The 26493-nt window shown below is 46.1% G+C and overlaps 2 protein-coding genes across 8 annotated transcripts in view; one reads left to right on the top strand and one right to left on the bottom strand.

Annotated features, from left to right (window-relative positions):
* Positions 1 to 8177: 8177 nt before the first annotated feature.
* On the bottom strand, positions 8178 to 14476 carry RPS24 (ribosomal protein S24). 6 transcript variants are annotated; one of them, XM_040485544.1, is made up of 8 exons: positions 14407 to 14475; positions 12865 to 12930; positions 12566 to 12775; positions 11551 to 11661; positions 11423 to 11425; positions 10882 to 10899; positions 8650 to 8671; positions 8178 to 8262 (listed from the first exon to the last, which is right to left on the bottom strand). In XM_040485544.1, the coding sequence occupies exons 1-6, from the start codon at positions 14407 to 14409 to the stop codon at positions 10894 to 10896; spliced, it is 399 nt and encodes a 132-aa protein (XP_040341478.1). In that variant the 5' UTR covers positions 14410 to 14475; the 3' UTR covers positions 8178 to 8262; positions 8650 to 8671; positions 10882 to 10893. The 6 variants fall into 6 exon arrangements, with proteins under 6 accessions (XP_040341478.1, XP_040341482.1, XP_040341480.1 ...); XM_040485548.1 differs by lacking the exon at positions 11423 to 11425; XM_040485546.1 differs by lacking the exon at positions 10882 to 10899 and having other exon boundaries at positions 8179 to 8262.
* A 1843-nt stretch (positions 14477 to 16319) lies between these two features.
* POLR3A (RNA polymerase III subunit A) overlaps positions 16320 to 26493 on the top strand; it is a 53001-nt gene continuing 42827 nt past the window's right edge. Inside the window, exons 1-5 of one of the 2 annotated variants that reach the window (XM_040485541.1) lie at positions 16320 to 16495; positions 19045 to 19180; positions 19411 to 19548; positions 20461 to 20632; positions 20880 to 21034. In XM_040485541.1, the coding sequence (XP_040341475.1) occupies positions 16452 to 16495; positions 19045 to 19180; positions 19411 to 19548; positions 20461 to 20632; positions 20880 to 21034 (645 nt within the window). In that variant the 5' untranslated portion in view covers positions 16320 to 16451. The remainder of the gene's footprint in view (positions 16496 to 19044; positions 19181 to 19410; positions 19549 to 20460; positions 20633 to 20879; positions 21035 to 26493) is intronic. The other variant, XM_040485542.1, reaches the window with a different exon arrangement.

Below are 26493 nucleotides of genomic sequence, written 5' to 3'. Positions count from 1 at the left end.
ACACACACACACACACACACACACACACACACACACACACACACAGTGGAATATTATTCAGCCATTAAAAAGGGAGGGGCACCTGGGTGGCTCAGTCAGTTAAGCATCCAACTCTTGATTTTGGCTCAGGTCATGATCTCCGTTTCATGAGTTCAAGCCTCACATTGGGCTCCAAGCTGACATGCAGAGCCTGCTTGGGATTCTGTCTCCCTCTCTCTCTCTGCCCCTCCCCCACTTATGCCGTCTCTCTCTCAAAATAAACTGAAAAAAGAAAAAAAGGAAATCTTGACATGTGTGACAACATAGATGGAGCTTGAGGGCAGGCAATACACTAAGTGATATTCGAGCAAGAGAATACCGTATGATCCCACTTATATATGGAATCCAAAAGAAGTCCCAAACTCAAATAATAGAGATTGGTGGTTGCCAGAGGCAGGGGGTAGAGTGTAGAAGAAACTGGTGAAGGTAGTCAAAAGGTACAAATTTCCAGTTATAGGATAAACACATCCTGGGGATGTCATGTACAACATGATGACTATAGTTAACAATACCATATCATATATTTCAAAGTTGCCAAGAGAGGTCTTAAAAGTTCTCATCACAAAGGGCGCCGGGGTGACGCAGTCATTTGAGTGCCCAACTCTTGATTTTGGCTCAGGGCATGATCTCAGGATTGTGAGATCGAGCCCAGCGTTCTTTCTCCCTCCACCCCTCCTCTGTTCTCTGTCTCTCTCTGTCTCTCTCGGAGTAAGAAATGACTCCTGAGTAGCAAACAGCTCAGTCTGGGGTCAGAAGGGGAGTGAGCTCAAGGTGAAGAGGACTGAAGCTTAGTCTTCTCCCTACTACTGATGAGCTGTGGGACTTAGGGAAAGTCAACTGTGCCTCCGTGGCCTTATCCATAAACAGAAGAAAATGCAGCGCTACCTGCCTACAAAATGGGAGATGCCAGATCAACTAAATAACTTTCCTTCTCCAAGGAGGCTGGCTGGAAAGATGCATCTTGTTGAACACATTTCCTCTGCCAACAAGAGCTGCAGTTCAATGGTGTTTGCCTATGGGTCGGACAATTTCTAGCCAAACTCTCAGAGTATCATTGCAGAGGATGGCAGCCAGCAGAGGGCTGTACCCAGACCCTCCCTTGACTCCCCCCATGCCTCTGTGATGTGCACCTCTACACCTCTCCGAAAACACAATTCCAGAGACTAACTACCCAGGCAGAGCAGCTCAGCTGGGTGAGCAGTCACAGCAAGCTGTGTGTAGTACGCCAATCCCTGGATTAATGAGGTGAATGCTGAATGAAGCCTCGCACAGTCACGGCCCCTCCCTCTGCGCAGTGTGTATGTGGAATACACTCTGCAGCTGAGAACAGGGTGTAAATCTTTCCTTCTTCCAAGAAATGCAGAATAGAAATCTATAGCAAATCCTTTATGTCTAGAGATCTGTATTTTAAAAAACCCAATTTGATAGTTTCCACCTTACTGCCTTGCACCAAGTCCCAGCAAGGCTTACTTAAGTGGATACAGGAGATGGATGTCTTACAGCAGGGTTTATAGCTGCCCTGCAATCCAGGTTCCCCGACTAGGACAAGTCTGTCTCAACTCCCCAGAGCAAAATTTTATAACAGCGTCTGAAGGCCACCACTCTCGGCACCACTCCATCTTGCAGAGTAGGGAACGGAGGCCCAGAGAAAAAGGACTGGCCTGAGGAAATATGGCTGGGACAGAGCTAAGGCCTGAAGACGAGTCTCATGACCCAGCACTCTAGCCCCCCACCCAAACCATCCAAAAACTGGATGGAGGCACTGCACCACAGGGAGAACACTGAACCAGAATCAGGCCACTAGGGTTCAAGTGTTCTCTTACCCAAATAAACTGCAAGCCCCTTAGCTGGGGCACACAGCTGACGGGCAGCTTACAAAGGAGAAACGCTATTTGCACTGAATCTGCAGAGACACTGCAGCACGGATGGGTAGACATCGCCGTGCGCACGTGAACAGCAGAAAGCCCTGCAGGTTCAGCTTCCCTACGAGGGCCGAATCCTATAAACAAGATTACCACCCCCATTAGACCTTCTCTGAGAAGAAAGAGTGACCTCTCCAGTTGATGTGGCATTAGGCTTTTTTCATGCTTCCGCAAGGAGAGCGGCCAGGACAACAAAGCAGGTTGCATCCGAGCCTGTGCCTACAGTGCCACCTTGTGGGAGTCTGTGTGGCTCCACAGATCTCTTTATTCCACCAAAGGAAAGGCTAGTAATTGGAGCAGTCCTTACCACCGCCCTCCCTGGTCCCCACAGCTGTCGCACTGAAATGTCCTCCCCTGGTCCTCAGTGGTTTTCAAACTTCAGCCTGCACAAGCAGCTTCTTAAAACACAGGTTGTTGGAACCTACCCAGTTTTTGATTCAGTAGCTCTGGGTTGGGGCCCAAGATTTTACATTTCTAGCAAATTCTCAGGTGATGCTGATACAGCCAGTTCAGGGCTTTTGGAAAACCACTGCCTTTGCTAATCTCTCTGCACCCACCAATGCTCAGCAAAAATTCTAGCCCTTTATGAGATGTTCCAAATGTCCCCAGACTTATGCCATGTCAAAGCTATGTTAACTTTGATCAAGTTCCTTAACCTTGAGCCTCAGTTTTATCTGTAAAATGTGGATATTAATAGCTCCCTCACAGAGTACTTGAAAAAGATAAATGATACACAGGTCTGCCCCTCAAAAAACCTACATGAGCACTTATTTTTACTAACTGAAAGGAATCCAAAGAGCATTTTCATTTTTGCGGGAGTGGGGGGGAGGAAGCAAAAATAGCATTTAGTTTGTTTTGCAGCACTCCGAGTGGCACGAGTCACCGCCAAGCCCCTTGCCCCAACATACACTCAGCAACAAGACACCATAGCTTTGGACGGTGTTGTGAGCACCTGTGCTTTACCTCAATGTATTTTGTGCATCCATTACTAAGATGTATCCCAAGATTTCAGGAAAGCCCGAGAGGTTACTTTCTGGGTCTGAGAACACTCCAAAATTCATATAAATTAATAACTTTGTTCTTTACACCTTCTGAAAGGCTTCACAGGATCACTCTACTTCCAGATAGCCAGGAAAAAACTGTAATTCCTCTGGCATGTAGAAAATAAATGTCAGCTATTCTGCCATTATTTTATTAGCAGTAGCAGTATTACTGTTCATGTCCCAGCTTCTAGAGGACAGGGATCATTTCTCCTACTCAACACTTCTGAGGCAGAAGGGACCTTAGAAGCCCATCAGTCCAAACTTCCCTAGACTAGAAGCAGCACCTGGGGAAGTTGTCACAACTTCAGATGCTTGGGTGCCCCCCACAGCTAACTCAGGAGGCCTGGACATTTGTATTCTCAACCAGCACCCAGATGCCAAATTTAGGAACTACTCATCTAGCCCTGTACCTCATCTAGACACGGGAAAATGGAGGCTCAGAAAAGTCTTACCATCCATAGCCCCAGGTGTCTAGAGGCTGAGCAAAGATCAGAAACTAGGTCTCCGAATTCTAGTCTAGTCCTTTTCCAAGCCAGACTGCATGAATGCCATCTCTTCAATCCCTAGCCTCCTGCACAAATCCCCTCTCCAGCATGCATGATGAACAGTCCAACAGCTTTATGTATCCCCCATGCAGAGGAATTCAGCATGGGACACGGACATTCAATCCACAGCTCAACATCTCATTCTCCAGCAGTTTTTTATTCCAAAATATTGAACAAGGAAAAAAAAACCCTTAGCCTGTTGCACGAGGTCCTCAGTAACCTGCTCCCTGCTGACCTCTCTAGTCTCACTTCCCTCCAGAACCTCACTTATACCCTAACCCCCAACCAGTGTGGACTCTTACTTTGGGCGTCTCACTTTCACGTCTGGCCTATAGAAATTCAACAGGGAGTAGATGGTAAAGGACAAATGAAAGCATGGGCGTTCACCCCCCTAGACCCACACTGCAGAGTTCTAGAACTCAGGAGAGCCTCTACTTCGCCAGCACAAATGAACCTCTGGTGCCCTTAAAGCCAACCCGAAGTCTTATTTTTGAAATGGGCGTTTCTAATACCAGAAACACACTATGCCAAACTGCTGAAGCCACCAGTCACCACAGAGCCTTCCATCTGATCTACGAGCATGCTGCTCCCACCTTCCCCACCTGTACCCCAAAAGAGTGGGCTCACTTCACCCACACCTGCTGCTTGTTCCCACCCTGCAAAAGTTCTTTGAGCTTCCATGGCACTAGATCAAAAAACCCTGCTCCTGTGCATCCAGATTAGATTGTCCCAGTTGGTGGTATTCCCTCAGAAGCCTTCTAAGACCCAGTCACCCTGCAGTTTCTCTCACCTCTGGATACCTATCATGTAATTTAACACAATTAAGCACCGTCTGCTGCTTCACAGTGAGAAACCAGGCCAGGAGACTGTGGGGAGTTGCTTAACCCCATGAGCCTAGAGGGACATTCACTTCCCAAGTCCCCACCAGAGACCAGGGCACACAGCAGCTCAGTAAACAGGGGATTCAGGTGGCCATCACTACTTCAATAATCTCACGGCAACGGGCAATTTGTTGAGCACAGTGGGCATACAAATCAGTTATCTTGGAACGCCTGGGTGGCTCAGTCGGTTGAGCGTCCAACCCCTGGTTTCGGCTCAAGTCATGATCTCAGTTTGTGGGTTTGAGCCCCACATCAGGTTCTGCACTGACACTGGAGCCTGCTTGGGGTTCCCTCTCCTGCCTCTCCCCCACTCACGTTCTCCCTCTCAAAATAAACCTTAAAAAAACTCATGTCTTGTTCGCCTTCATGTATCTTGCAGACAACAGCTACTCAACATGTGATCAGAGGCACAAAAATGAAGACTCTGTATTCGGACAGCTGTGTTCCACCCCCAGCCCCACTACTTGCACAAGTTGCTTAACTGCTGTCAACTCTCCAACATGGGTCCAATGACACTTGCCTCTTATGGTTACCGTGCAGATTAAAGGTGTTTATCTGGAATCTAGAACAGCGCTTGCCCTGGCTCCAAGAGTATGACCTATTAAGATGCTGTAAGAACCCAAAATAACCAACCAGGGAACCAAGCCCACAGCACTGTTAAAAGCTGCTTGATTCCTTGGGCACATGCAACTACAAATGAGGCAAGCTGTTAAGAAGCACCCCAGTATTCACTGGAGACTATAAAACCACCCCCATCAGAATCACCTCTAGCTTCTTCAAAGATCCCCGCTACCTCTCACCAAGCCAAAGCCTCCCACTAGGGCCAAATGGAGGAAAGGGAAGTGTTCTCCCTCACTGTTGACTCCCCTTAGTTAACTTTGCTTTTTACAAGGGCTCCTTCAAAGCCTGCTGACAGCACAGCATGGTCTGGTTACTGTCAGGGTCGACAACACTGGATCTGAGAATCCTGAAGTTCAACAGCACAGATGCCCACAATTTAAACTGAGTTACTGCCAAGTCCTTCCTATCACACATTGCTTAGCAACGCAGTTCCCAAACTGTTCTTACAGGTGGATGCTACATTATTTGAGCCTCAAAATAGCCTTTAAGTCAGGTCAGCAGAGCAGGTACCCATGGGTACCTCAATTTGAAGAGAAGTTAACCCTATCATTTGACCAAATGACTTGCCCAGACATCTGCATGGACTACATGGAAAAATCACACGGAAGGGACATGAGATCAGAGCGCAGGCAGTGAGGGTGTGAGCTAGGCGCAGGAGCAGAGGCTGCAGTGGAGGCGATGGTGGACTAGACAACACTTATCCTGAGGCAGGTGGCCAGGCATCTAACCTTGCCAACTGTCAGTATGGAGGAAGGTGAGCCTGCTCTTGGGTCCCAAAATTTCAAGAGGCTGGAAATCTGGATTGTTACGTATCACTTGTTCAGTTTCAAAATGTGCCCTGTGCAACAAAGCTCGCAGACAAGACTACCAGTTGGTGACTTCGGCAGCCGCCCAGCCCAGCAGGTCCCTTGGAACAGTGAGCTCAGCCAGAGTTCATCACAACTCCAAGAGGCTACTGGATGAATGCCAACTCCGCCCTCCCTGAGCACACCCCAACAGAAGCTTCCATGCCTTGTGACTGCTAACCTTCACTTCCACCCAGGTTCCCTGCAGCTGTGCCTGCTAGCTCACATCAGTCCCTGGGACTCTGCTGTGAAAGCCACCACCAACCCTTCAGTTTGCTTCCACCGGTCCTGCTTAACCTTCCATCCACCGACCGCTAGTTCACACACCCGCCTCCCCCAGCTCCAATTGACCTGGTGCCCTGCATCCCCTCTGCCAGCTGTCCCTTCCCTTCAGCACCTCGCTCCTGCCTGCTCCTCCCCAGTGCTCTGCTCCCTCAGTCTCAATGCCACAGAAACCCCTTCTCTTTCTACAATGTTGGCCACCAGGCACCAGTGACCTCTGCACTGCTAATTTGAAATCCCCCACTCCAGGGGCACCTGGGTGGCTCAGTCGGTTAAGCAGCTGACTCTTGATTTTGACTCAGGTCATGATCCCAGGACTGTGGGACCAAGCCCCACATCCATGCTGAGCATGGAGCCTGCTTAAGATCCTCTCTCTGCCCTTCTCCCCTGCTCACTCTCTAAAAGAAATAAAAATGAAAACAAAATAAAATACCCCCCCTCCACTCCTATTCATCACCAGTCAGCCATTTTGGTGAAAACGGACACTTGCAGGCCTGAATCTCCCACTCCTCCACACTCTCCTACTACATCCTGGCCCTAGCAAGGACACCCACAGGGCCATGGGTTCCATAAACCCAAGAGTGCAGCCTGAGCATACAGGTGCAGCCAGGCGGAGCAACTGCACCCACCCTACCAGCCGCAGGCCTTGGCCAGCAGGTCCAGCCCCCACATCCCTATCCTCAGGTCTCCAACTTCTTCATTCAGAGTCTCTCACCATGCTCTCCAAAACATACAACCATTCCTACCAGCAACCTTGTGCTTTCTGCTATCACGATTCTTGCCTTTTCCTGAATCCCCATCTACCAACTAACCAGGTCTTTCATTCCATTACCACTTCCTGAGGTTTCTCTGCTGCTTTTTCATCCACAGACACAGTTCTTATAGTATTTATAAGCGTGACTCCCATATGGACCCACGTTAATATGCAAACCAATCCTACACCAACTTCAGGGCAAAATAGCATCCAAAACCCTTAAGCTATTAATGCTTCTTCACCCTCAACTCAACTTCTGCACTTTCCACCCTCTCTATCCTCTCATCAAAAGGCACCACCCCCCACCTTTAGGGCGCCAGGGTGGTTTAGTCGGTTAAGCATGCGACGCGATTTCAGCTCAAGTCATCTCATGCGTGGGTTTGGCCCCACACTGGGCTTGCACTAACTGTGGAGCTTGCTTGGGATTCTCTCTCTCCCCCTCTCTGCTCTTCCCTCACACATGCTCTTGAGCTCACTCTCAAAGTAAATAAACTTAAAATTTTTTTCAAAAAAAAAAAGGTACCCCAACCCTCACAGTAATCTTAAAACAACCACTCCTCAAATCTCTCAAATGTACACAACTGACCAATCATCCAGAGCTCGAGTACTCAACCCTGATGCCTGAAAAAGACAAACTCAGAATCAACATCCAGCAAAGAAAAAGTAACACCACATAACCCTCCATATTTCACCAAAAGCACATACTATCAGATTTACCAAGCTATTACACACTACACCCAAATATTCGTTACACTAGAGCCTCTGATTCCCCACTCATAATACATCACTCACTTATCCTGTAAGCACAAACTTACAGTGGACTAACAATGATTTTGGTGGATCCTACTGACTTCATGATAGATGATGAAAACATTTAGCAATCTAGTAATTTATAATCTAGTAATTTCCTGTCGAGGCCAGCAAATTTTTCAGTTAATTAAGAATAAAGTCAGGTTCTAGGAAGACCAAAAAGGAATTCAGATCTCAAGTGTCTTTTTCAGAGACTGACCAACTAGACTGATGGCAAGTATTCACATGAGGCAAAACAGACTGGCCCTACCTATATGCTCCTGCTTTGCTGAGACTGTACACCCAACACCTTTGTGCCACGGAAAGGAACAACAGTCATGCCAAGTTTTCACTGAAAGCTTATGTGAACATGTGAATCCGGGCAGCAATCTAAATCCGCTCTAACAGCAAATTATCATAACACTTCCAGTAAACATCAAATGTTTCAAACAACCAGACACATAAAAGTTCTTAGTTTATTAATCCCCTCATGAAAAATCTGCACAAACGCCAGATAGTCCCTGAAGCATCTTTACTCCTTCTGTGGAACAAAGAAAAAGAAAAATTTAGTTAGTTAACCACCTTTAAAAACCTGAAAATTAAAGTTCAAACCCTTCAACAAACTCCAAACTTAATGACGCTCATGCAGAAAAAGTATTAGTAACCTAGAATATTAACTTTGTGATAACACAAGGGAAGCATCAAGAAATAAAACTTGCAAGCATTCAAGTCAGAAATGAAATAAAAAAGCAGTTAAATACTACTAGGTTTTAAAAACAAAACCATGTAATTATCAGTATTTAAAAGTCTACACTTCTTGAGAGAATTTGTAAGTGGACTTCTAAAACCATTTCACATGCTCTATAGTTTTAAATTACCATTATCAGTAAACAAGTCTAATGATCTACATGAAAAGCTTAAATTATACCTGTTGTCCAATCTCCAGCTCACTGAATCAGTGGCAGGGAAGGGAGAAAGGAGGGAAGAAGGAAAAGAAACATTTCATTAATAGTCCCTTTTCAAACTCCAAAATAATCTGCATTTACATGCATGCAATCAGACACCTTAAAAATGACTGTTTTCTTTGTAATTGTATACCAAACACTCTTCAGACACTCACTGATTTTATTCCCCCCCATTCTGAGAATACCTCGCATGATTACTACCGTTCTTATGTAAACAAAGTGGCAGGAGGACTTCACAATGAAGAGATCATGCCAACGGCAGTGCCAACCCAAGCTGCCACTGCCTACATATACATGAAGTACACATGCCTGACCCTTATCCTTCCTGCTCTGCTCAGCAACATCATGCTGGGCACACAAGCACCATCAACAGACCTGGGAAGCATCCCACACAAGAATCTAAATTAATTTAGCCTCAGAGAGAACTCTAAATGATCAAGCAAGCCTAAAACCTGTCTCAGTTCAATACTTTAAACGTCACTGTTCACAGCCACCGAAAGCAGTACGAGTTAGTTTTTAAAAAGGCAAAACTCAGTCGATGAAAAGGCTTCAAATGCTCTTCAAAAGCGAGACTATTTATTCCTTCATTTAAAACAACTCTATCGTGATCCCCCAGTCTGTGAGTTCAAGCCTCTCGTTGGGCTCTGTGCTGAAGGCTCGGAGCCTGCTGCTCACCCTGTCCCTCTCTCAAAAATAAATGAAACGTTAAAAAAAAAAAAGAAAAAAAAAATTATCGTACCCAAAAGCTAAGAGCAAATACCAATTTCAACATCCAAACAAAAACAAAAGTTAACATCAGTATGCCTGGCCATTTTGAGTCAAATACACGTGCATATTTACGCATTCATCTCCCAGGCAGGTTTTCAGAGCTAGGCTACTGAAAGGCACCAGTGCAACCTGAAGTAGGGACAGTGATGCTCAGGTCCACAGAGGTAGCCCCTCCACACACGTCACCGTCAAGCACTAACACACAGGTCTCAAAGACTGAATGAAGACAAGAACGGGTTAAATGTCCTTTGGTCTAGATCAGTCCACTGACTGAATCTTTTTGCAACCTCTGGGACTTCCGTTGACAGGTATAAGCCTCACAAACAGGGAGCAGTTCTAAGCAGCAAGTAGTTCCTCTGGCAGTTCATCCATTACTAGAACTCCACGGCTGGGAAGACAATGTGATTAGAGAGGTGGGCAGGCATAACACATTCACTGCCTGACAGGGAGTCATCGCTAGAGGAAGCACAAAGGGACAGTGACTACAGTGTTTCAAAACCCTACTACCCTCCAACCCAGTCTTAGCCCACTTCACATGCTATGGATTGGGGCTGCTCAAATGCACAAAAATGGTTAACATGGGGTAGTGAACTACTGTGACCAGACAGTTATAGAAAAAGCGTATTTGTCGAAAACCTTGTTGTGAATATACAATTACCTTGGAATTTTTTCAATTAAAAGAAAAATGGGACAGCAGATGGAAAATCGGAGGTCAATAAAAAGCAATGTACGGGCTCCTGGGTGGCTCACTCGGGTTAAGCCTCCAACTCTTGATTTCAGCTTAGGTCATGATCGCACCATCATGACATACAGCCCCGCATTGACAGTATGGAGCCTGTCTGGGATTCCCTCTGCCTCTCTCTCCACCCTTCCCTCCCTTGCGCTCTCTCAAAATAAATAAACTTTAAAAACTTTAAAAAAAAAAAAAAAAAAGAAAAGAAAAAGCAATAGAATGGTACAAGGCCATTCTATTGAGCAAATGCTTCCTGGACAGATGCTTTGCCAGATTTCCTAGACTAGAGCTGCCAATGAAATCAACCAGTCCCAGGGTCCCTAAGGGGAAGACTGTTGACAAAAAAAAAATGAGAGAACCCTTCCCAAGCCCTGTATCAACCAAAGCCATTTCCTGGGTATGTAACTGGGGCACAGCATTTCCCAGTACAAATTAAAAGGTGCCTACTTGGTAGAGTACCCACCTTCCTCCACCAGGTCACTTCGCAACATAACATGCATTTTTGAGTTTCCAAAATAAACGAGATTAGAAGTTTTTCTCCTTTGCTCATAATCTACCATTTTAAAACATAGCATTTCAATTATAAAACACCATACTACAGAAAACTCTTGTTGTCCAAAAGCCAACATGCAAAGCATCAAAGCAAACTCTGTGAAGGTGATGCATCCCCACACCGTGCTCACAATCTCAGTACCTGCTAGACACTTCATTTCTGATGAACAAGAAATCCAAGAAAGTAGAGGGAAAAGGCAAAAAAAAAAAAAAAAAAAAAGTTCACAGAACACTTGATTATTTGTTAATTTAACAACCCAGCACCTTAATTCCATTCAACTATTATATACAGTTAGCTAGCAAAGCTGGTAAAAAGCTGCTTATCATTAAAATCACTTCAGTCTTGGCTAACCGGAGAGGAAAGCAATTGAGATCTCTCAGCTGCCTCTCCAGCATGCCAGGAGAACATGGGCCACATTGATTCAACAGCTTCTTAAACCAGTTATCCGTTTTAAGCAAATAAATTTAATCTCCGGGAACCAGACATACTTCCCCATCAACAGTCTAAACCAATTAGCAGTAAAATGGGAAACTTTTCCTGATAGGGCTTGCAAGATGCCCACCAAGATGACTGAACCGATGTGGCCCGTGTTGTGCTAATCTGTGAGCTGACAAAGGGTGGGCAAAGCTACTCTAGTGAGGTGTTAAGATACTACATCGTGTAGCGTCTCAAAACACGTTACCTTCTGTAATCCAGAAGAAGTGGGAAAAGAAAAAACATTAAAAAAGGTTATTAAGAAAACAAATCCCTCCTTTCTAGAAACTAAAGACCTGCAACTGACGTTTCTGTATTCTCCTTGATGAACAATACCTTTTTGCCAGCACCAACATTAGCTTTTGCAGTTCCCCTGACTTTCTTCATTCGGTTCTTGCGTTCCTTCCGCTGTTTTCTCGACGTCTTTTTCTTCTCATACAGGCCATGCTGAAGGAGAAAGGAGTACCTCATAAGTGACTGGCAACATCAACTCAGCATTAACTAATCTGGTAAGGACCATGACCAAGCCAGACAGCTCAAGAAATGCAGCTTCCCAAAATCAATACTTCTTCAAGCACATTTAAAAATAGTGCTAGTACCCGGTCATCAAATTAAGGGACACGTACATGTACAAATCAATGGCACAGGAACCAGATGTGCTCTCAACGCCCCACGTCACTCTGCCGTTCCTGCTGCCTGAAGACTGCTTCCAACCAACCTTCACATGGACCTCAGCTTCAACGTCACCTGCTCAGCAAGGCCTCCCAGACCACCCAATCAAGAGTGCAGCATCTATCTACCACATCATGTTTTCCCTCACCTGTGTTCTACTTATCTGATGGCAGAGAAGGAGAAAGAGAAACAGAAGTACTTGAAAGTAACCGTCTGCGTACTAGTTTACGACCTAGAATCTAAGGGAGCTTCTCTGGCTCACTGCTGTAGTTCACTGTAGTGCTTGGCACCCACAAAATGATCAAAAACCTTTCATGGTTCCTGGCTACCTGTGAGAACCAAATCCAAACTCAGACTTTAATATCAAGGATCTCAATTTGGTGCCAACCTTTCAAACTCATCCCCCTATTTCCAGCTCCTATCCTCACAATTATTACTTGCCCTTCTAAACACAGCTCCAATGCCATCTCTTCAAAAGCTGTAGACTCCATTACTGACACCCTGCACTCTTTCTTATCTGTACATCTGTCGAAGAACCTTCTCTCTTAACCCCATTAGTGTTTAGATCTGTAGCTTGTCCTTCCCCAGACTGCTTGCTCTTGCTCATTCCACTGCACCCACAGCACAATGCTGTTGAAATTCAGTCTTCAGTAACTGTTGAACAAATGAGAACACCTACTCGTGCAAGTCTATGTTTGGGTTCATTTTTCTTTGCATAATCCAAGGAATCATAAATCATGCCAAAGCCAGTTGTCTTGCCACCTCCAAAATGGGTTCTGAATCCAAATACAAAGATGACATCTGGTGTGGTCTTGTACATTTTGGCTAGTTTTTCCCGAATTTCTGTCTTAGGTACTGTTGCCTTTCCGGGGTGAAGAACATCGATGACCTTAAAAGAAGTAACAAATTTTAGCATTTATCATTACGAAATGCATTTTTTGAAGCGAAACAACCAAACTGTGATGGGTCCTTCCTTACCATCTGTTTCCGCTGAAGTAGTCGGTTGGTCATGAACTTCCTGGTCCGGATAGTTACTGTGTCATTCTGAAAATATTACACACTAGTTAAGGACACCACTCAACCTTTTCTTGATCCCGCTGTAATTTTCCAAGCTCTGGAACTGCCAAGGAGTAGCCACCAGCCATATGTGAATAATTTCTAAATGTCAAATGACATTTAAAATGCAATTCCGAATCCCGCAGCTGCAGGAGCCACATTTCAAATGTTCAAGAACCACAGGAACTAGTGGTGGGAATACTTCCATGAAAAGAAAAACAAATCCCAAGTGCCTACCTTCTAGGACACCTCTAACACACATAAACTCAATACCAAGAAAACCCACTCAACAGCTTTCTGGAAACTTACTTCTCTTTGCTACGGGAATCACTCTGGAGCAGTTTCTCTAACTCAACACCTCATTTTGGTCCTAATTCTGTGAGGTTTGTCCTATTTTAAGCTGTTTAGGAGCACCCATGGCCTCTAACCACTAGAGGCCAGTAGCACCCCCAACTCCCCAGTTGCGATAAGAAAAAATGTCTCCAGATTTTGCAGACTGTACCCTTACGTGTAAACAAACCCCAAAATCACCCTCACCCAAGAACCCATTCTCTGAACTAAAACTTCCACTTTAACAAAGGTTATAGTCTCAACTACGTTCCTAACATCCTGCACAAATCTGACACAAACACTGCACACTCTGCATGTCAACTACCCGTCTTGAATGGCCCACAAGAAATCCTACCCCCTTCTAAATGGCCCAACAGCTCTTACACAAGTGACCACCAAGGAAACGTGGGCATTCGGCATGTTTCCACTAAGAAAAAATTTTACAGAAAGAGGAGAGAAGGAAGAGGCAACAATTGGTTGCTACGTTTCAATTTCAGTTTGAAAAGCCACCCCAAAGTAAGTTCACTTCAATAGTACCCAACTCTTCAGAAGATTGGGGGAAGGGGGGGGTTGCAGAGGAGGTCGACTTAGAAATGGGTGCTGAACCTTTAAGACAGAGCTGACTAGTCATGACCTAATCCACACTCTTTGCAGGCTTCCATGTCCAGGGCCTCGGTTTCCCCAGTGTGCAAGAAGTTCCATCCGGCTGACAATATTTTAGCTTACACGTGGAATCGGCTTCACTCGCCACAACTCGCCCGGGCGCCGCCAGTACCCGCTTCACCTCTAGAGCTGCCATCACTTGCAAACCGCCTATCGCAAACTGAGACCCCCCCGGTGAAATGAGTCTCACCCCACCCAGCCCAATCCACTAGGCTCCACGAAGGCGACAAACGCAGGAGACGCTCGCGCAGTCCCCAGGCCCTGGACCCTGAAACCCGGCGTGTCCGGGTCCGGCAGCGCAGCCCGGACTCCCCACCGACGGCTCCGGGTCTCTAGGCAACCAGCCTCCGTCAGACACACCCAAAGAAAAGCGACGGGGCCTCAGGTGGCCATAGCGCAAAAGGCAGGACCCAGAGACGAAGGATGGCTCAGATACGCGACAGATGACTGCACGGGTCTAAGGAAACTCACCATGATGGCGGTCGAGCTTTAGGCAGCCAGGGAGGAAAAGAGAACCACTAACCGCGGGCCAATCATATCAATGCGCTCGGAAGGACCCCAGGAGGCGCCGGCGTGTGGGCGTGGCCCGAACCGTGAGGGCGGCCGCGCCAATGCCGGATTGAAAAAGGCTTAAGGTGAGCCAAGGATCTTCGGCCACACCCCCGGGATTTGGGACTGGCCAATCCAGAGGCGGAACAACTCGGGCCGACGGATTTACGCCAGCGTGGGATCCCTTTCAGCTCAATTTACTGTCTTGAACTGCGCTTCTTTAAAGTTCCGATAAGCCGAATTATAGTTTAAATTGTCTCATTGCGAGTTAGAGGTTCGTAAAGATGCAAGACATCTTAGGAGATACTGTCAACCAGCCTCCTCATTTTATAGCGAGGAAAACTGCAGAAATCCTGACTCAAAACCTTTGTTATGTCAAATATATAAAACTATTTTCGTTGATTGCTACGTATTGTTTTTCTGAGATTTTCCTGGTGATTTGGTAAATTAAAAACAAAAAACTCATTAATTAATTTGCTTTTTCTGAAAATCTTAGTCCTTATCAACAACAAAAAGTTGTTTGATCCATAAGTTCGTTTAGTTGTTTAAAGTAAAATGGTCATGCAAAAATAAAGAATATATGCACATGTTCAAAGAGACATTAGGAAAGAACTTTCCGAAGGTTAGAATGAACGAGAAAACCACAGTGCAGGCTTCGAGGACAACTTTCCTGTATTTTTTAGAATAATAATAGTTAATATTCACCGAGTGATTGTTATGTGCCTGTTACATTCTAATTACTTTCACCTTCATTTTGCCATTTGACCAACTAAGAAGTAGGGTACCTATTGCTGACCCCTTTTATAAAATGGGGAAACTAAGACATAATGAGGGTAAATAGCGTTCCCAAAGTTACACAACTTTTAGGTGGTAGTACCCACGGAGGCACTGTGGTTCCAGAACGTTTGCTCTTAACCTCTCTATGACAAAATCACTCATCAAATCTTGTTAGTATGGTCTTGTTAGTATAGTATTGTCCACAATAAGTAAAGTAAAATCTGATTTGCTTTGCTTTTCGTCTGTTGCATTTGTGTTTTGCTAGTAAGAATCCATGGAGTCTAACGTACCTTCTTACAATTCAAAGGTGTTAAACCACTTCATTGGATTCGGTTTAGAGTTCCCCACAAATAGTAAAGACATTTTTGGCTCTGTAGCACTGAATCCTATGGTAGTATGGTTTCCTTGGTAGTCTCATGTGCTTAGATATCACACTAGGATCACCTCCCACGGGTTGTCACAGACTGGGTAAGCAATTTATCTCCTGTATACATTAATGATTTTCACTTCGCAGTGTCCCCTCATCTTGTATCCCTAGCTCATCATGGCTAACTTTTCACAGATTTACAGCTTCTGTTTTTGTAATCAATAACATGTTTAATTCATTTCTTTTTCAAAGTAACTTTGTAAACTGAAGGTGCACGCATGGCCGTGTTTTCTGACCTGTTTATTTCTTTCCGTGGTCGTCCAGTTGGTACCTCTGTACCCTGGGCAGGTTCATTTTAAGCCTCCACCTTTACTTAAAAAATTAGAGGATCTTAATTAAGATGTTGTTGGTGACGATGACGACGATTTTCCTCTTTATGCAGTTTTTGTCTCCCTGACTGCCTGAAAGTCCTGAGGCAAAGCGTTGCAGTATCTCTGCAGGTGTCAGAAGACCTGGAGAAATGGACCGGAAATGGGCTTTTGGAAGATACAGCACAGGCCCTGGTGCAGTTTCAAAGAGGCGCCGCAAGATGGCAGTGCAGGGAGAAGGCGAAAAGCGGCGTGTCCGAAGCCTCTCTTGACTGACAGACGCGCCGGCGAGTAGCGGAAGAGGAAGCGACCACGTGGGGCGCTCTACGGTGGCCGAGAGGATGCCGCTGCTGTGTTAGTAACGAGGCAAGAAGCACGGCCGGGAGGTGCAGGGAGCTACGTTTCTCTAATCTAGCTCCCCCGGTCTCGAGGAGGGTGACCCGGCAGCCGTCACCATGGTGAAGGAGCAGTTCCGAGAGACAGATGTGGCCAAGAAAATGTAAGGAGGGGCAAGAATGGCCAAAGGACGGAGAAATGAGGGGCAGAGGGGCGCGAGGTCAGGGGTCCTGGGTCTCAAAGAGTCGGAGATGAGGGTCAATTGGATGGGGAGGGCCAGGAATCAGCGGAACGTGGTGGGCAAAGCTTAGAAGTAATCAAGGTAGGTCAAAGAAATCGGTCAGGCAGAGGGTATTCCAGCACTCGGGGGACTGCAGGCCGGGTTGGCCCCTGGGCTTGGGGAGGAGTAGGTGGGATGGGACGTGAGCCTTGGGCCTAAGCACGAGTCCTCTCGAGGTCAAACGATGGCCCCTTTGTTTCAGCGAATCTTCTGCCACTGCAGCGTGGGGGAGCAGTCTGGGCCGGGGAGTGTGTCTAATTCTGGTATTACTGCAAAGCACCTAACACGGAGGCAACATTTGCTGACCAAAAGGTTGGAGTCACCAGCTAGAAAGCTATACCACTGGGCTGTGGGTGGCAGTCTCAAAAATAAGGCTGCGCTTCTGGGTCTACTCCTTCAGAGCTTAGTTATCAGGCCACGATCTCTCCTTAATGCTTCCAGTGGGAAAATGAACCAGTTGCTGTTGCAGCAGATGCTCACTGAGGAAGGTATGGTGTGCTAGACCCAGCCATAGGCTTTAGGGATGGGGCGTGAATAAGACCTTACTGCCTAGTCTAGTCGAGGAAGGTAGACAAGTGAACCTTGGCAAGTACAAGCGTAGGTATAGGGGTTCGGAGAGTATGTAATGAGAAAGCAGAAAAACGCCGACCAGATAAGGAGCGCACTGGAGGGAGAAAGGGGTGATGAGAAGGACGTGGGAGATCTGAAGCTGTGTTCCAGAGTCATCTGGCAGGCAGTAAGGAACCTTTGAAGCGTGTTAAGCAGGGAAGTGTCTTGATAAGAGTGCTTCTTCTGGAAGATCTCTTGATTCTTGGGGAACAGAGTAAGAGAGAGACCTGGGAGGCCACTGCAGGGGGTCCAGGCAAGGGAAATGATGGTCTGCATGAGGGTGGTAGAGTCATTGGAGAGAAGTGGATTTTAGAGGAGTTTAGGATATAAAATTGACAGGAGTGTTAGGGATGAGGGAAGGGAGAAGTGAGATTGAAACACAGAATTTCTTGCTTGGGCAGCTGTGTGGATGGTTGCCATTCAAGGGGAACAAGTATCTTACTTGGAAGAATCCATATTTCCCTGGCCCCTCATGCCCACCCCAAACCCCATCCATATTCAGATGTAATCTGTTCTCACAAAGCAGGCTGGCAGACTCTGTTAAGATGCAAATTAGGTATCTGAGACTTCCATTTAAAACCTTCTAACAGCTTTCTTTTGCGCTAACATTTAAATTCTCTACCAGAGTTCTCAAGCCCAACCTGACCTGAGCCCTGTATACCTCACTGATTTCGTCCCGTACCATTAGTTTTCTGTGCTCCATCATACTGGCTTGGTTCATTTGGTTCTCGAATGCCACGCTTGTGCTGGCTCTGGGACCTTTGCCCTAGCTGTTCTCTACTAAAAATGCCGGACCTCTGTCTGGTTTTACGGCTGTCTCCCTCTTACTCAGGATTCAGCTGAAATGTCAACTTTACAGAGGCTTTCTGACCCCATAACATAGTTTTCTTAGACTCTGTCTACCACTTCATATCATTTTCAATCTCTGCATCTATTCACTTTTGTGTCTGTATTTGCTTGTCTCTCTTGCCCACCCTGAACGGTGAGTCCCATGTTGGCAGGGTCCTTGTCTGTGTCCTCTAATATGGATCTTCAGCTTGGCACATCGTAAATCCCCGGTTTGTTGGTCAGATGGTTGAAGGAAAAGATTTGGGAAAGAAAGTTCTGGGTTCTGTTTTAGATGTGTCGAGTTTGAGGTGCCTGTACGGCTATGCAGAAGAGGTCTCCAGCCGAGTAGTAGTAGCTGGTCTATAGGAGATTAGACAGACATTAACAGGTACTCCAGTGACACAGTCACTCAAGAGGGATGTGTAGAATAAAAAGGAGTTGTGTTGCATCCCTAGGTGAGGAGAGATCATACTTAAGGGATGGTAGTAGAAAAAACTACAAAAGAGACTTAAGAAGGAACAGGTGGCGTGGGGCCAAGGCATTCAAAGAGTATGTGGTGTCACCAAGGCCGTGAGAAGAAAATATTTCAAGATAAGGGGGAGAGGGAGTTAACATCCAGCACTGCAGAGCAGTAAAATAAGAACATTCTCCTAGAATTTAGCAGCAAGCAATCATTCACTTGATAGTAAGAATGGAAATTATTTCAGTAGGACGAAGGGATGCTTACCAAGGAAAAATGGGAGAGATTTGAATATATTTAATAATAGCACAGCGAGCCTACAGACAGTTGGAAGGATAAGGTTGGCTGTGGTGGCTCACTGTGTAATAGCCGCTTTTGGTAAGCGGTTTTGATGTAATTTCTCCCCTCTCGTTATTAATTAAGTAAGCTCTATGCACTACATTGGATTTCCACTTGCGATCCCAAGATCAAGAGTCTTGGTGCCCTACCGACTGAGCCAGGCAGGCACCCCAACTCCCGTCTCTTTTTATTCCAGAAGCCACATCTGTTTTGGAATGAAGTCACCTGAAGAGATGCGCCAACAGGCGCACATCCAGGTTGTGAGTAAGAACCTGTATAGCCAGGACAACAACCACGCCCCCTTGCTGTATGGTGTGCTTGACCATAGGATGGTAAGGTCCCAAACCTTCCCGCTTCTGTGCGTTTTGACTTGCCAGATTGGAAGAAGCAAGAGCTTCTCTCCATCTCCCTTGTTCCCCCGGCACATCTCAGGGTCTCCAGACCTCGGTCTGGAGGATTTGAATGCACTGCACTTTCCCAAGCGATTTTGACTCAGAGTCACCTGGTCCCTCTTTCCTGTGCAGTGGTCTCCATTAGTGATTGCGTGTGCTTTTTTCCAAAGGGTACAAGTGAGAAGGACCGTCCTTGCGAGACCTGTGGGAAGAACCTGGCTGACTGTCTGGGACACTACGGGTACATTGACTTGGAGTTGCCATGCTTCCATGTGGGCTACTTCAGAGCAGTTATAGGCATCTTACAGGTAGGCGCAGAGGTGTCCGTTTTCAGGGTGTAAACTTAGGAACTACTGCTCAGGGACACTGGGAGTGAGCTTAGGAGCTGTGAGTGGTCAGGGGGACATCTGGGGAGGATTTTTACATTACATAACGTAATACTGCATCTTACAAGAAGACACATAAGGATTCTTTACTCTTGATTTTTCTTGAGTAGGTGGTAAGTACGTGTTGTAAAAAGTAATCATGTGCTCTGGGTGGCTCAGTCAGTTAAGGGTCCAATTCTTGATCTCTGCTCAAGTCATGATCTGACGGTTCGTGGGTTCAAACCCCACATCGGGCTCCGTGCTAACGGCACAGAGCCTGCTTGGAAATCTCGCTCCACCCCCCTCTCTCTGCCCCTCCCCTGCTTGCTTTCTCTGTCTGTCTCTCAAACTAAACTTTTTTTAAAAAAAAAATTTTTTTAAGCGTTTTACTTATTTTTGAGAGAGTATGAGTATGAGAGACACACACTATGAGTGGGGGAGGGGCAGAGAGAAGGAGGAAGACACAGAACCCGAAGCAGGCTCCAGGCTCTGAGCTGTCATCACAGAGCCCGACGTGGGGCTTCAGCCCACGAACCATGAGACCATGACTTGAGCTGAAGTCAGACTCTTAACCAACTGAGCCACCCAGGCGCCCCATAAGTAAACTTAAAAAATAATAATAATCATGAATCAAGCAGTACAGAACAGCACAAAATTTAAAAATCAGCAAAAATTCTATCAGGCAGCTCTGACTATAAGTAGCATTCTGGTGAACATCAGCCCCCTCTCTGTGCATATCTCCGGGCACATCGCTTAGTCTTCTGGGCAAGAGGTAGGGGTGACTTTTTTTTTTTTTTTCCTTCAAGAAAAGACTTTTTCATCTCTCATCCTTTCATCGGTTTTAATTTTTAAAAGATGATCTGTAAAACCTGCTGCCACATCATGCTGTCCCAGGAGGAGAAGAAGCAGTTTCTGGATTACCTGAAGAGACCCGGCCTGACCTACCTCCAGAAACGTGGCCTGAAGAAGAAAATCTCTGATAAGTGCCGGAAGAAAAACATCTGCCATTACTGCGGTGCTTTTAATGGTGAGGAGAACACATAAAAGGTTTGGTGATAGTCCTTTCCACTTACTCTGGTCCATTTAGCTTATTAGTTTTATGGAGTGTTGGGAGGTCAGGTTTTTTTCTTGCAAACTAGACATTAGAGCCTAGCAACTGATGCCCTGTTAGCCAAATGCATTTTCAGTGATTTCATTAGCCAGACTGCAGCCTCAGGCCAGCCTGAGCAAGTATCTCATTTTCCCAACCTTGGTAAATAAATTCTCTCTTACAGGTACTGTAAAGAAATGTGGATTACTGAAGATAATTCATGAGAAATACAAGACCAACAAAAAAGTGGTGGATCCTATTGTATCAAATTTCCTTCAGTCTTTTGAAACAGCCATCGAGCATAACAAAGAAGTAGAACCACTGCTGGGAAGGGCGCAGGTGAGCCTGAAATCACATGCCTGCCTCCCCCCGCATCACACGCACCCATTCTTACCCCTCCCTCTCTGATAGACACGTCTTCCAAAATGAGAAGCTCCGTTAAGGTAGATCTCTAGGAATACTTCCATGAAAAGTGTTTATCTTACAGTGTGTTCAGTGTTTAATGTAGACTGATCATGTAACTAACATGCTTTTTTTTTTTTTTTTTTTTTTAGCATTTATTTATTTTTGAGAGACAGAGACTGCATGAGCAGGGGAGGGGCGGAGAGAGAGGGAGACACAGAATCCGAAGCAGGCTCCAGGCTCCGAGCTGTTAGCACAGAGCCTGACACGGGGCTCAAACCCACAAATTGTGAGATCATGACCTGAGCCGAAGTCGGACGCTCAGCTAACTAACACACTTTGAATTGTGCAGACAGCATGTCACAGTTGTATCTTAAGAGATTGTGGCATCACAACTATACAGAGCATAAACTGAGAGAGCCTGTGTCTCACATGGGTGAGATCTAAGAAATTGTAGGTAACTCCCATTACTTTTCTTGGTACAGGCTTAACTAGTAGAACTTTATGAAGTATCCTGTTCTGCCTCACTTTGATTTCGATTAGTACTGAATTCACACAGTACCATCCAGAACTGGTAGTATACAAAACTAACAAATCAGTTGAGTGGCTACTGAGTACCAAATTCTGTCAGTCATATGGGGAGTGTCAGGAACTGTAAGAGAGTGGGTCTGTTGTCACTGACCCCACCGTTTAGATGTGTCACGAGCAAGTAGTCTGAAAAGATAACTGACATCCTGGGCCAGGGCGCTAACCATCACTTGAGTGGCAGAGACCGGAAGTACAGTACGGTGGGAAAGGAGGAGGAACGTGTTGCTTTGGACTTGGTTGGGAAATACTGAGGAAAGGTGTGGTTTGTTCTGGTCTTCAAACAGGAGTAGGGTTTACAGAATCGAGGGTACTGAGCTCAGCACATCCAGGCGGCAATGCCTCGGCTGATTCTGAGGCTGAGGCTCTGAAAGACCAGAGAGTGCTAATGAAAGCACTTACCTTCAGGGACTGCTGAGAGGGACAGGACCTGTTCCTTGCTCTTCACATGGATTGCCTCTGATTTAATCCTCAGCAGTGCTTGAGACAGCCCTGCCCAAAGTGACAGAGAGGACTCAAGCCACGGCAGCTGGAGTGCTAGAGAAAAGACACAACTGAGAGCTTGGTATAGAGCTGTCCTGCTCCGAGGAGCGTGGCCCCATCAGAGGCTTTGAGGTGGTGAATGGTTCGTGGTGAATAAATGACAGAATTGTAGGACAGCCTGACTGCTCTTCACAAGACCCCATTACCAGAGAGAAAGGGCAGGTCACGGCTTAGGAGGAAGCGGTCACAATTCATATATCTGACAAAGGACTCTCGTATCCAGGAAACGGTCCTTAAAAATCAGTAAGAAAAATAACCTGATTTTTTTAAATTTATATTTATTTTGAGAGAGAGAGAAGGTAAAAGGCAGAGAAAGAGAGGAAAAGAGATAGAATCCCAGGTAGGCTCCGCACTTCAATGCAGAGCCCAGTGTGGGGCTTGAACTCACAAACCATGAGATCATGACCTGAGCTGAAATCAAAGGTCAGACGCTTAACTGACTGAGCCACCCAGGTGCCCCAAAATACAACCTGATTTTAAGCAGTGGGGGCAAAACTTGAATTGGCACGTCCCAAAGCGTCCATTCCAATGCCAATAAACAAAGGAACATTGCTCAATGTTATTAGTCATCAGGGAATCACTAATTATAACTATACCCACACGGAAAAATGGAAATGTAAAAAAAACTGAAAACTACCTGCTTGCAAGGACGTGAAGTGACTAGCACTCACATTGATAGTGTGGAAGGTTACCGCTACTTTGAACGGCGGTTTAACGATTTCTTACAAAGTTACGCCTACACTAACCATACAATTCAGCTGTTTGTTTTTTTTTAATTTACATCCAGATTAGCCCATAGTGCAACAATGACTTCAGGAGTAGATTCCTTAATGCCCCTTCCCCATTTAGCCCATCCCCCCCCACATCCCCCCAGTAACCCTCTGTTCCCCATATATATGAGTCTCTTGTGCTTTGTTCCCCTTCCTGTTTTTATATTATTTGTGTTTCCCTTCCCTTATGTTTATCTGTTTTGTCTCTTAAAGTTCTTATATGAGTGAAGTCATGTGATATTATAGGATATTTCTCTGACTAATTTTGCTTAACTTAATACCCTCCAGTTCCATCCACGTGGTTGCAAATGGCAAGATTTCATTCTTTTCAACTGCCAAGTTATACTCCATTGTGTAATATATACCACATCTTCTTATCCATTCATCCATCAATGGACATTTGGGCTCTTTCCATACTTTGGCTGTTGTTGATAGTGCTGCTATAAACATGGGGGTGCATGTGTCCCTTCGAAACAGCACACCTGTATTCCTTGGATAGATACCTAGTAGTGCAATTGCTGGGTCGTAGGGTAGTTCTATTTTTAGTTTTTTGAGGAACCTCCATACTGTTTTCCAGAGTGGCTGCACCAGCTTGCATTCCCAACAATTGAGCAATTTTAATCCAGTACATACCTGAGAAAAATGAGTGCATATGTCTGCAGAAATATTTGTATGAGAATGTTCATTGCAAGTTGATTAATAAAAGCCAGAATTGGAAATAGCCCAAATGCCTGTCAGCGGGAGCATAGCAAATTGTCATAAAAAATTTTTTTTTAATGTTTATTTATTTTTGAGAGAGAGACAGAGCATGAGCCAAGAAGGGGCAGAGAGAGGGAGGGAGACACAGACTCTGAAGCGGGCTCCAGGCTTTGAGCCGTCAACACAGAGCCCGACGCGGGGCTCGAACCCACAAACCATGAGGTCATGACCTGAGCCGAAGATTGGCGCTTAACTGACTAAGCCACCCAGGTGCCCCTAGCAAATTGTCATAGATCCACACGATGGAATACTATGCTGTAATGAAAGAAGTGAACTCGTGACACGCAACCTGGCCAAAGGTCAGAATCCTGCAGAGAACGAGAAGCATATACAAGAGAGTACGTGGTGTATGATTCCACGTAGATCAAGTCCAGCAATAGGCCAGACTGATCTGTGGTGATTGACATCAGGAGAGTAGTTACCCCTGGGGTGAGAGCTTGGTACTGACTGAAAAGAGGTATCAGGGTCCTGGGGCGCTTAGGTGGCTCAGTTGGTTAAGCGTCCGACTTTGGCTTAGGTCGTGGTTCATGAGTTTGAGCCCCCCATGGGGCTCTCTGCCGTCAATGCAGAGCATGCTCAGGCTTCTCTCTCCCCCTTGCCACTCCCCTGCTCATGCTCGCTCGCACTGTCAAAAATAAAAATTGTTTTAAAAATACCAAGGTCCTTTTATGGAGAGATGGAAATACTCCGCATCTTGATCGGAACACTGGTGTGTGTCTGGTATATATGCGTAGAAGCGTGTCAGTCTCTTTAGGATTTGTGGAATTTAGTATGTGTGAATTATGCCTTGACTGGGGAACAGAATGGGTACAAAGAAAACAGACCGTGAACCTGGTGGTGTTAAAGGAGCCAGAGGCCAGAGTCACTGCATGCAGTAAGAATGGTCAGGGGCTGCAAGTGTGCGTGCAGATGTCTGGGAAAGGGGAGTGTTCTGGAAATGGGGAGAGGGTGTCAGCAATTGATTCAGGCAGAAATGTCTTCAAAGGCAGTAAGGGTGAAGCTGCTACAGAGGAAGTGCGGGCGGGCTGAGGAAGATGGTCTTGGCCCTTGTACAGCCCAAGAGAGAGAGGCACTGTCCAGGCTGGTGGCTGTGCAGAAAGCTTTCAGGAGCCTGGTGAACAGCCTTGGTCATGGGTGTGAAGGGTGCCTGGGCTTTCCTGGGGGCGGCCTGACTTGCAGGGTGCCCCTGCACGCACTCTGCCGCTCCTGGATCAGCATCCTTGACAGCCCACCACTGCCCCCTGCCAGCTTTCTGTCCGGGACGGGTGACCACTATCTCTGCTCCACACACTCTCCATAGTAGGGAGTAGCACGATTCTCCCATACGGCCTGGGAGGCATCTTGTTTGGGAGTCTCCTTCCTAAATGACTCGGCCCTGGAGGTAACCCCTCCCGTTTCAGAGTCTAGAGCATCGAGCTTGGCTCCCTGGGCATTCCCCCACTGCCGCCACCCCCACGTATCTCACCTCACTCTATCCAGATTGATGCCCCAGAGGTGGTTTAGGGTAGTGGTGAAGAGCTTTGGCCTTGGAGTTGGACCCAAGATTAGAGCCCAGTTCTGCTGCTTGTTTGTTCTGTGACCTTAGACACGTGACCCAACCTGGACTTGAGTTTTGTAACTCTAAACAGGGATTACAAGAGTATCTGCTTTAAGGCTATTGTGAGGATTAAGAGTTGAATTCCAGATCAAGTGCTTAACAGAGTGCCTGGTGCAGAGCAAGTGCTTAGACCGTATTACCCAGTTGCAGTAGTTAGCGCTGCTACTGACAGTATGAGAACAATGACAGGGCTGCCCAGCTGGCTCAATGAGAAGGACGTGTGACTCTTAATCTCAGGGTCATGAGTTCGAGCCCCACTTTGGGTATAGAAATTACTTCAAATAAATCAACTTCGAAAACAAATAAAAGCAATTTTGTCTAGTGCATCTATATGATTCAATTTATGATAGTGGAATTATTTTTAAAAAAATAATGACAGACATGGTGAGGATAGATGAGGTTTCCTCCCTCTCCACATGTAGGCTCAGACTCCATGTCCTTTTGGCTTTACTCAGCCTGCTCCCTTCCCCTCTTTACCAAACTCTCCCTTCCCTTGGCTTCTTCCCTGCAGCCCGGCACACCTCTGTTCTCCGGACCCTTTGACCTCACTCTTTCCTCAACCACATGTCCATTGTCTGTGCCTCCATAGCACCTGTGTTCCATCTTACATTTCTGCTGGTTTCTCTTTTAAGTGTGGTCTATAACAAGATCTGTTTTTCTGAGGCCCTGTTTGATGCCAGTCACAGTGCTTGGACAGTGTGGGGGCCTCCAGACTCATCAGAGACCATCAGCTCATCCTGCCTTTTTTTTTTTTTTTTTTTTTTTTTTTAAGTTTATTTATCTCAAAAGAATGTGTGCACGCTGGGGAAGGAGCACAGAGGAGAGAAGGGGGGGAGAGAATCCCACGCAGGCTCCATGCTATCAGTGCAGAGCCCAACATGAGGTCGATCTTATGAACCCAACTGTGAGGTCGTGACCTGAGCTGAAATCAAGAGCCAGACGCTTAACAGACTGAGCCACCCAGGGCCCCTCATCCTGGTTCTTATACCTGCTTGGAAGAAGGGAGGGGGCAAAACAGGAATTCACCATTTGCCTGATTCCAAATGGCCCTTCCTCAGAACCACTTAGTAACCTGAAGTGAACAAAGCTTCAGTGACTTACTTTTACCTTTTGTGGAGAGGGGCATTGTGCAGACAGGCGAA

This window comes from Herpailurus yagouaroundi, unplaced genomic scaffold, assembly GCF_014898765.1.
Source record: "Herpailurus yagouaroundi ecotype Mexico unplaced genomic scaffold, PumYag 163, whole genome shotgun sequence".
NCBI classification, from domain to species: Eukaryota; Metazoa; Chordata; class Mammalia; order Carnivora; family Felidae; genus Herpailurus; species Herpailurus yagouaroundi.
The sequence above is the reverse complement of the archived record's forward strand: the minus strand, read 5'-3'. Positions and strand labels throughout refer to the sequence as shown.